The sequence below is a fragment of the Bidens hawaiensis genome, unplaced genomic scaffold (assembly GCF_021521415.1).
Source record: "Bidens hawaiensis isolate Kalapana, Puna unplaced genomic scaffold, B.hawaiensis_p1.1 tig00004743_1, whole genome shotgun sequence".
Taxonomy (NCBI): domain Eukaryota; kingdom Viridiplantae; phylum Streptophyta; class Magnoliopsida; order Asterales; family Asteraceae; genus Bidens; species Bidens hawaiensis.
Window position 1 is genome coordinate 1,083,940 of NW_027491293.1, and position 10,648 is coordinate 1,094,587.

The 10,648-nt window shown below is 35.2% G+C and overlaps 2 protein-coding genes across 2 annotated transcripts; one reads left to right on the top strand and one right to left on the bottom strand.

Annotated features, from left to right (window-relative positions):
- The first annotated feature begins 1,335 nt into the window (after positions 1-1,335).
- Positions 1,336-5,253, top strand: LOC143627795 (tubulin-folding cofactor E-like). The gene is made up of 15 exons (XM_077097538.1): positions 1,336-1,654; positions 1,739-1,909; positions 2,422-2,468; positions 2,613-2,759; positions 2,834-2,908; positions 3,001-3,110; positions 3,206-3,312; positions 3,431-3,492; positions 3,676-3,783; positions 3,864-3,898; positions 4,006-4,071; positions 4,593-4,684; positions 4,793-4,869; positions 4,956-5,033; positions 5,149-5,253. Exons 1-15 carry the CDS (start codon positions 1,336-1,338, stop codon positions 5,242-5,244), a joined length of 1,590 nt encoding a protein of 529 aa, XP_076953653.1. The 3' UTR covers positions 5,245-5,253.
- Positions 5,254-6,338: 1,085 nt separating this feature from the next.
- On the bottom strand, positions 6,339-8,394 carry LOC143627821 (uncharacterized). The gene is made up of 2 exons (XM_077097549.1): positions 7,390-8,394; positions 6,339-6,804 (listed from the first exon to the last, which is right to left on the bottom strand). The coding sequence occupies exons 1-2, from the start codon at positions 8,392-8,394 to the stop codon at positions 6,382-6,384; spliced, it is 1,428 nt and encodes a 475-aa protein (XP_076953664.1). The 3' UTR covers positions 6,339-6,381.
- Positions 8,395-10,648: the final 2,254 nt, after the last annotated feature.

The following is a 10,648-nucleotide window of genomic DNA, read 5'->3' on the forward strand; positions in this document are numbered from 1 at the left end:
ATTTGGTGTTATATGTTTTACATGATTATGTGCAAATTTTTGAATGCTAAGGCGGGTAGCCTCTTTAATGCTAAGGCGGGCAGCCTCATCAAAGTATGTTCATACATTAATTCCTAGTATATATGGTATCCCCATATAGAAAGGTGTCGTCAATGTATTCTTATTGACGATTTCATTATTGTCGTCAATGTATTCTTATTGACGGTTCGTCAATGTATTATGATTAACGGTTTTATTATCTAAATTGTTGCTATTATTTATTGTTTTCATATACTAGTTGTGGATTTCATACTATATACTTATTGTCTAAAACTATGAAAATTACTCACCAACCTTTGTGTTGATAAACTCTATTTTATGCTATGTTACAGGTTTGATGTTAGCTTTGATTAGATTACTTGAAAAAACTTATCATCTTGGCTTTAGGATATTAAAAAATGAAAGAACAAGTTATTTGTTTATCTATCTATTTGGCATTTTGTATGAACAATTGTTGTGTTATTTATGATGATATGGATTTAGATGAGTTGTTTAAATATTGTAACTTTATAATGTCGTTGTGCAATGAGCAATCATGTCGCGCTTCGACGTTTCCGCCTTCATTGGTCGGGGTGTGACAGTAAATTTCACTAATTTGTTAAAATTTAATAAACACAACACTCAAATATGCAAGCCCAAATGTATTACGATCAATTAGTTATTGATTAACAAAATGACTCTAGTCCAAATTCATTATTACGGCCTAAAATCTTTCCTCGAGCGAAAGTTTTCAAGCTCAAACAACAAAACAAAAATCAAACCAAACCAAACCCAAAGTATTGAAAAAAACCGAAACTAAATGGTTTTAAAAATATAGAAAACCAAACCTTCGGTTTTTGGTTACGTTTTAAAACCAAACCAAACTCCCTCTCAACCAAACAAAAACTATGGGGGTGTTTGGCCTAGCTTATTTAACCATGCTTATAGCTTTTTTAGTTTTTTTTTACAAAATAAGCTTAGTTTGGTGTTTGGTTTAGCTTTTTAAGCTTATGCTTATAAGCTTATATAAGCTAATTTGAAGATGGTTTTTTAGCTTATTTGAAGAAACTTATTTGTGTTAGGATGTAAATTACTCATTTGCCCTCAAATGATGGTGGATTAATAATTATTAAAGCAACTTATTACTATAACAAATTAAAGAATGATAGATTTAACAACTTATTATCAACTTGTAGAACATAAGCTAATCCAAATTCTTCAAATTAGCTTATCAAATGATAGAAAGAGCCAAAATATAAAAGCTAGGCCAAACACCCCCTATGTAAGCACCGGCATCTGATCAGAAAATCGACCAAAATGCAAACATCAAACTCAGATACCCCACAACAATGCGACTTCAAAATCGGCCAACGAATCCACTGGGCTGGAGACTACCGCCGCATCGGCACCGTCAAGTACGTCGGACCAGTACAAGGCTATTCCGGCGTCTGGGTCGGCGTCGACTGGGACAATTGCGACGGCAAACACGACGGATCACTCAACGGCGTCCGTTATTTCAATGCCCACTTCCCCAAATCAGCTTCCTTTGCTCGCCCGCATAATTTAAGCACTGGCGTCTCACTGTTACAAGCCCTAAATATCCGATACCGTACCAGTTCTACTAAAGAAGAATTGGGTATGAATTTTGAACGGTTGGGGTTTGAATTAGTTGGTAATTTTGTATGATTGGTTTCTGTTTTATGTTATGTTATGTTTACAGATGAAATGTACGTGCTTTCTGCTAGTCATAAACGAGTAAATGTTCAGCTGGTTGGTACTGATAAGATTGAAGATATATTGGCCCGATTCGATGAGTTGTCCGGTGCTTCTTTATCGTATTTAGGGGTTAGCTCTCCTGGGGACCCCCTTGAAATTAGTAAAACTCTACCAAGTAAGTTTCAGCTCTTTTGTAAAAAGTTTGTTTGGTGAAATAAAGATTTGTTTCTCATGCGACCCATATGACCGTTTTTCGCCTATAATTTGGCCCATATGGACTTCATGGCTCGTATGTCACGTTAGTGGTGTTCCTTTAGATGGAGATAATAGTGATCTGATTTCATATGTTTTAAAATTCACATCCGAGCACCTCCAAAATTGGCACCTCTAGTTCGGTCTTTAAAAATTTTACACATTATTTGGCACCTCTAGTTCGGTCACTGGTGTTTAAGGTTATTTGTGAATTGTGATATATTCAAGATGCAAATTTTGATACGTTTTCTCTTTGGTATGCTGGTCTATCACATGATTACTTTACCTATATGAGAGGTATATTATGGATTGGAGATGTGTGTTGGAAATTTGATTTATTGTGTTGGTTTTCACAATGTCGGTGAATAACTAATAAAGAGCAAGATATGGTTGCCCCTAATTTTGTGTCATTATCGTTATGCTTGTTTCTTGCAGATTTAAAGGAACTCGATTTAACTGGCAACCTTCTTTCCAAGTGGCAAGTATGTTTTCTTGCTTGCATATTTACATTTTCATGCTTTTAGGATCTACATTTGGTATTAGGGAACATTGTAATCATGATAGATCACATAAAGGGTTCTATTATTATTGTTATTTAAGCTGAGTAAACTTGTGTTATGTTGCAGGACATCGATGCTATATGCAGCGGGCTGCCAGCCGTTACAGCGCTTAATTTGACAAACAATAGAATGTCAAATGATGTGGTGGGAATCTCTCACTTGAGGAATCTTCGCTTGTTAGTCTTGAATAACGTTTCCATTAATTGGTCTCAGGTGAGCAATGCTTCCCTACTTTTCTTTTGACTTGTTAATATGGTCAATGTAAATGAAAGTTACTTGCTTTGCAGGTTGAAGTTCTTAAAGATTCATTGCCAGCCGTTGAAGAGCTGCATTTAATGGGAAATAAGATAAAGGAGATAACGGTTTGTAACATCCTCATCTTTATCATGTCCGTACCTCAAAATCGGTCCTTTTGCGTGATATTATTATTTTACAATGCGTTTAATTTACCCAGCCCACGCCATCCAATTTCGTACAAGGATATTGCTCTCTTCGGGTTCTTAACTTGGAAGAGAACTGTATATCCGATTGGGGTGAAATATTGAAGCTTTCACAATTAAAATGGTATAAAAAGCAATAATTTTCTTACTTCCTGGCTTAAACTGTTTTAAGGTTTATATGCTGATGCTAATCCTTAAAAATGTGGGTTCTGCTTTCAGTTTGGAGCAGCTTCAATTGAGTAAGAATAACATAGAACGCATTTGGTACCCTACTACAGACGAAGGGCCATCTAAGCCTTTTCAAAATTTGCGTTGTCTACTTATTGGTAGTTAAATTTCCACCACATAGGTTTTTTTCATTTTTATTAATACCTTTTTTAAACGTCTTCATTATATATGCAACTTGCTCATAATGTAGACTAATTTATATTTTACACTTCTCAGGAGGTAATAAAATTGAGGATCTAGCTTCCATTGATGCATTAAACTCTTATCCAGCTTTAGAGGTAAGTTTGTTTATAAATCTGATATGCTTTACCTGCCATATTCCTTACCATGCCTTACTTTTTAAAAAGCTAGTGTACATTTAAGTATTTAACATTTACTTTAAGTCATCCGTTAGGGTGTTATGGGAGCTTTAAGCCTTCAGTTAAATCCCGACTTATTGATGTTCTGGTTTCAAAGTGCAGGACATTAGGTGTTCTGAGAATCCAGCAACTGATCCAAGCAGAGGTGGGACTGGAAGATATGCTTTGATTGCTCGTTTGGCAAAAGCTAAAATATTGAATGGCAGTGAGGTAAATTCAAGAGCATATAATGTATATTGCCATTTATAGTTATTTAAACCTTACCCATACATGTTATTGTCATTCGTCAGATTACCCCTCGAGAGCGCAAAGAGTCTGAGATTAGGTAAATGTTATACTGTAGAGCTGCGTGCATCAGAATTAGGACTACGGTTATATTGTTGTGGGCCTATGTAGATAAGGAAAATATATATTAATTATTTTGTATTGCAGGTATGTACGCCTGGTAATGTCTATGCCGCATCAAAATCTGGAAGAGATCAAGAGGCTTCACCCAAGGTATTGTCAAAGCCGCATCAGACATATGTTTATTAAAGTTATTTTTGTTTTTTTATGTCTAGTTCAAATATTGATGAAGTTATATGATTAAACAAATCAATGACAACTAATTTGAAAGTTAATTAGGTTAAGGGAAGAGAGTTAGAACCTCAGTATTAGATGTATGCGGATTAATACACCTCTTTGCCTGTAAATCTTTAATTAGGGTTATGTTTTATCTGATGGTGTATGGGTTAAGCAGGTTTAAAGTTATCCATAGTGTATAAAATGTTTAAAAAGCTCTTAAATAATTTTATTAGAAAAGATTTGCTTATTTTTTTGTAATAAAACAGCAGTTGTAATTACATTTAGCACATTAGTTAAATTTAGAGAAATGGATATATTTATTTAAGTCAACTTAATCCAGTTCGCTCTATTTATTGCACATTTAGTGAAAAACGTTCATTAAGAAGAACCTTTTATGCTAATTGTTATTTTTGTGCAATGATCCTTTTCACTCATGTTATCTCGAATCATATTAGATTCGCTGAGCTGAAAGCATTTCATGGAATCGAGGATGAACGACCTTCAAGTGGTCCTGCAGGCCCTCAGAAAATGGCTTCTGGACTTATTAGTATGAACCCATTTCTTTGATTTGACTTCGACCAATGTTTTAAGTCTTTAGACAAATAGTCAACTTCTTTCTTTAACCTTTGTGGCCAAATCAAATTGTTTGTTGCAGCTGTTACTCTCAAGTGTGTTGGACCGTCAATTTGTGAAAAAGCCCCAATAACAAAAAAGTTACCCGCAACCACCACTGTAATTATTTGTTTTTTTCGGTTCTGTTTTATCATTTGTTGTGTAAACGGCAACGCCTTTTAACTATAATAATTTGTTTTTGTAAGGTTGGCAAGCTGAAGACTCTTTGCTTGAGCTTCTTCAAATTAAAGTTTTTTAAGCCAAGATTATATCTTCAAGAAGAGGTATGACTATGACTTTGACTAAATGTTTTGACTTTTGACTTCATAAGCACTGATCTAATTTTTGAATTTGAAGCACTGATCTAATTATGAATTTGTGCTTGGTTGTGATTTGCAGGGCTCCCCGCTATATACACTGCTTGATGATGACATGGCGTCTTTGAACGATGCGGGTGTATGCAATCAATCAACCATTTTGGTAGATGAAGAGTAATGAAACACAACATACCATGAACAGTTTTAGGTAATGAAAGCATGATGTTAGATATTATTGGTGAAGATGTGAAAATAGGTTGCTATTTTGATATTAACCATGCTACATGCCTGTAGGTTTTATGTTGGATTATACATGCGACGCCCATCGCTTTTTGGACTGTTCTATAAGAAATTTAAGTATTCATGTTATGTAACTGGAGCATTGTATGTTTTGTTTGTTTGTTCTGCTTAGAAAGTGATATAGCAAAAAGTTTTGGTTTGTATCATCTCTGAACTAGGGTCGTCCAAACCGTTCGACGTTTGAACTCGCTCGCCGCTTGCTTGGATGTTTTTTGCACGATTGTAAACGAGCTGCTCTGCTCGGTTCGGTTTGTAAACGAGCCAAGCAACGAGCAAATGTCTGCTCGGTTTGGTTCGGCTCGAATATTTTTAATTTGTTTTATATAATTATATATGAAGAAATATAAGTATACAATTTTGGTTCGGCTCGAATATATAGACAATACACATAAAATATAAGTATTAATTTTTAAAAACTTTTTAATTTTTTTCTATTCTGTCAATTTTATAGTTTTATTAATTCGATTCAAGTATTCAGAATACTGAAAGCTTATTTAATGTTCATCATATCTCACTTTAAACTTATTTCTCTTAAAAATTTACAATCTATTATATGCTTGTCTAAAAACTACTAATTTGTTTACAAAATATATTATTTACGTCCTTTAAACTTATTTCTTATTAAAAATTTTAAAGTAAAAAAGAAATAAAAAATGCTCGAAGTTCTATCAAGAAATGCTCGGTTCGATTTTGACACGTTTTGTTTTTCGTTCGGTTTGAATTTCAGCCGTTCGATTCAGTTGTAAACAAGTCAAGCAACGAACAAGCCTTCAGCCCTACTCTGAACCACTTACATACCCAAAACATATGTTTTAATTATACTATGGTGTATATCATCCTGTCCCAAATGTGCACAAGGAAAAAAGATTTGAATATATGTCATAATACATTTGTAAACCATAGCACAAAACACGCCCAAACAAACACAAAACTAAACAAGACAATAAAAAAAAAGGTTCTAAATAAGACTATACAAACATATGTGAACCCATGTAACAAGTCAATCAAGAGTTGTCTATTTTGCTGTGTACCCCTGGAGCCGTTGACCCATGTAAGCCATATGCCATGTCAAGGCCACCAATGTAAACATATTCAGTGCAGATGAATACGCATTCAGCTTCTTCAACCTCTCATTCAACTTCAACACATCCTGTCTATCCACAGCTACACTCCTTGCTGCCACCGAGGCATTGCTTCCATGCGTCGTGCCAACCGCAACCCCAGCCACATTCTCCATCACGTTATCTTTAACCGCAACCGTAACCCCTCTCCCATTTGCAACCGACCTTACCACCGTATCACCACCACCATCCACTGCAACCCGAGCCCCCCTCGCCACCGTAACACCATCACAGTCATCCATCCCGCCTTTAGCTGCAACCGCAACCCCGATCCCTTTCCCTTCTTCCTTCTCTAACTTCATTCTTCTATACATTGCCTAAGAATAGAATAAACAATCTTTAAAAACTACCATAATGTATTGGTTAGGATTTTATTTGGCAAGCGTTTTAATTCATTTTTAAATACAATGTTTATACCAAGACAGATGGAAAACGGACAACAAGCTGCGCTGCACACACGTTTTGAATTGCAACACTCAATTTTTTGAAATAAAATGTTTTTCGAATTTTGAACATGTTTAGCCTAACTAAACAATTCCAGTATTTTAGGTTACGAATTAAGTTGGCTCTACAAACTATAACTATATTAAATTATATCGAAACAGAAGGCAAACGGGCAACAAACAAGATGTGCCGCTACCCCTTTTGAATTGCAAAACCTAATTTTTAAAAACTACCCCTTTGAATTGCAAAACCTAATCTTTAACTAGATTTGCGGATCTTGGAGTCATAGGAGTCATAACATTACTATGACTTACCCAGTAGCTCAAAAGCTTCATGAGCGAGGAAACCAAAAGTGTCAAAAGCATAAACACATGTCGATTCATTTTCGGTTGAAAAATGAGCACCCCTATGACTACAACAATCATAAAAACTGTACACATATATACATAAAAACTTACCTTGGTTGCTTTAGGCTCCAAGCATATTATGTTAATCAAAACCATCAAGAGTGCAGAAACAAGACTCAAGCTCTGAAACAGCCCTATCTTGCTAGCCAAAAACTCGGTCTTGTGCCCGAGTAAATGCCCCAACAAAGCAGCCGAAACACAATACGCCATGGCTCGGAAATACACCGGGTACATCCTGCTTTGCACCACTCCAAACATCTGCCTCGGAAGGCACCTACCCAAAACATAGCTCGAAACAAACGTCACCCACACGCACATACCGTACGCGGTCGAAAACCCTAGCATATGAATCAAACCAACAAGCGGACCGATCTTATCGCGATACAATATACACCATATAACATCATACATAAGCTTCCTAAACTTATAGAGAATGCCATTCAAAGTTTTTCGGCCCGCTTCTTGTACATTCCTCACGGTTTCTCGATATTTTCCCGTCACGTTTGTTGATATATCTTCTACAATTCTTTTCGGAGAGTCCACGACATTGAAATCATCCGAAACAGCTTCTTTTACAACCTCATTCATGCCGCCGGCGAGCTTCTTCGCTTTATCGACTCCATGCGCTAAGCTGGCTTTCGCCTTTTCCCGTACTCCTTCGGACACTTTATCTTTCCCCTCCCCCGCGAGATCTTGCGGGCTCTTTTCGATGGCTTCTTTCAGAGCTTCTTGGATTTCTTCTGCTTTATCGGTGACCCCGTGTGCGGTTTTGGTAACCGCGTCTTTTGTTTTCTTGAAAACGTGTTTGCACTTGCCATAAGCATCACAAACAAGATCTCTTGGACCTGAAAACATTCCGTGTGCTTGTTTCTCGCTATCGGAAGCGTCTGGTGGCGAAATCGACACTTTCGTGCTTCCGTCGGCTTCTTTATCGTACTCGACCGCCACTACACGATGACGGTCTTTCACGATCACCTCTTGGTGGTCTTTGTGGAGAGATGTGCATGTTAAGAGTGAGGTTAGAACAAGGACAATGACTAATATGTTGTTCATCATTTTGGATGTTTAGTGAAATTGGTTGGGTTGTGTGGAGAAAGAAGTAAGAGGCAAAGGGTGTTATGTGGGATTGATTTAAGGATAAGTATGTGCATGCATGGCGGTGAGAAAAGCTGACGCGTGGGGTGTTGCCCTGCTGCATGCTGCCAGTGAGTTACACTTGTCTACGTTTCAAGGATTTGCTTTATTCCATGCTTTCGGAAGCTACTCGTGGTCGAAAGACGTACTATGGACAGGTGGAGTCTTAACGGAAAATAAGTTAATTAGAGGTGGTTGGGATTGTTTCTTTTCTCTCTTATGACTTATAAAACTTTGAGTTACAAGAGTTACAAGATGTTTGAGAAGATTAAAGATCGTAACTGTATTAGTTATAAGTTACAACTTTGTAACTTAATTTATGATTTAAATAAATTATAAGGAGGTAAAAATAAGAAATCTTAAACACCTTCTTTGTATGAATCAATAGTATTCATTAAAAATAATAATAAAACTTATTATCTTATATACTTCCACTAGATTTTATCCTTCGTATAGGGTTGTTTTACATTATTCGCTTTTAATATATATATATTTGGATTTTAATTTTATTTATTGTAAGAAAGTTAATAATTAATATACTTGAGATTTGATGATAAAATGGTTTCACAAATAAATAATATGTTATAATCCGGTTTAAAAGCTATCTGAGTTTGGTGATACCCATTACCCATTTATTTTCTTTATTATAAAATTGTTTCTTAATTATAAATAATATCTTTTTTTAAATAAAAAAAGATATTAATTTTTAGTATACTCCTATTTTATAGATTTTCATATCAAATATTTGATGAGATTAATTTTTAATATATTGAGATGTTATAACCCGTTTAAGAGCTATCTGAGTTTGGTGAGACCTTTACCCGTGAATTCAGGTCAAATGCGTGAGAAGCCTTCATTTACAGATAAAGCAATCCGATGGCTTGAGAGAATGTTGTTTTACATTTTTTGTTTTTTAATATTTATTTTTTGGATTTTAATTTTCTTTATTGTAAGAAAGTTAATAATATATTTAGGGTTTGATGATGAAAGAGTTTCATAAATAAATGATATTTGCTACAAAAACACAATGTTTTAATCATACCACTGCAACAAGCTACTGTTAACAAGACCATGAAGTATGAAGACTCAAGACCTAACTACAACTGATGGAAAATACAAAAACTACTGTTTTATTGCTTTACAGTTGATTTGTATCAGCTGTTTACTAGAAGTTAGGGTTTTCGAGTCTTGTACCTTCTTCATGATGTAATAATACTCCATGGATACAAAATCCATGTAGGTGAATGAATATGTGATAATATAATTGCAATTCATTCATATATTTTTTTTCTTTATATTATTAGATCCATCATTGTTGCTACTATTCTATCAACCACACCCATTTCCTACACTTTAATGTTTATCAAATTGATTTCACATAAAAAGAGGTAGCTCTCAGATATCCTACACGAACTGACTATATATAATTGGTGAAATTTATAAATCTGTTTGACATCTTGCATAGGGTGATCCGTGTGTTTTTTTTACTCTTATTCGGTAAACACTAAAATTAAATCCCAGTCAAAATAGATAAATTAGTGCCACTTTTTTATTAAGACACTCTGAACGATTTACCGTATATTCGGAGTTTTGTGCTTAGCATGCATACGGATTGTTGGTTATCGGAATGAGGTAGAATGGTGTTTTTGAGTAACTCGGGTCGTTCCCACACATGCTAATTTAAGGACAACTTACCACTTGATCTTGTAAGTAATGCTCACCTACTTATAGGACAAGTATAAACAACATTCGTATAAGTGACCCTGTATGAGAATGTGTAACTGACACAAATGGTAAACGTCACCTTCCTACATAGTCCTTTCTAGTGAAATTATGAGGCAACCTCAATTTGATAACTGTTATGCATCAGAATAATAAGATATCAGTAATGCATTATAAAGATTAAAGGGAAACTCATAATAGGGCTCAAACAAAAATAACCCAAGTAATCAATAATTAGGGTTTTCAATTTATGCAACTTTTGGTTAATGGGTGGAGATGTGAACGACCTACAAGCATATTAAGTTGTGGCTCATATTTGGCCCTTGAAGGCAGAGATATATACAAGCATATCTTTTGCTAGTCAAGATATTAAACTGAGAGAAGTGTATATAGTGTGAGAGGTATGAACATGCATGCCTTAACCAGAAACAAAGTACACTCGTTTAGGTGGCCT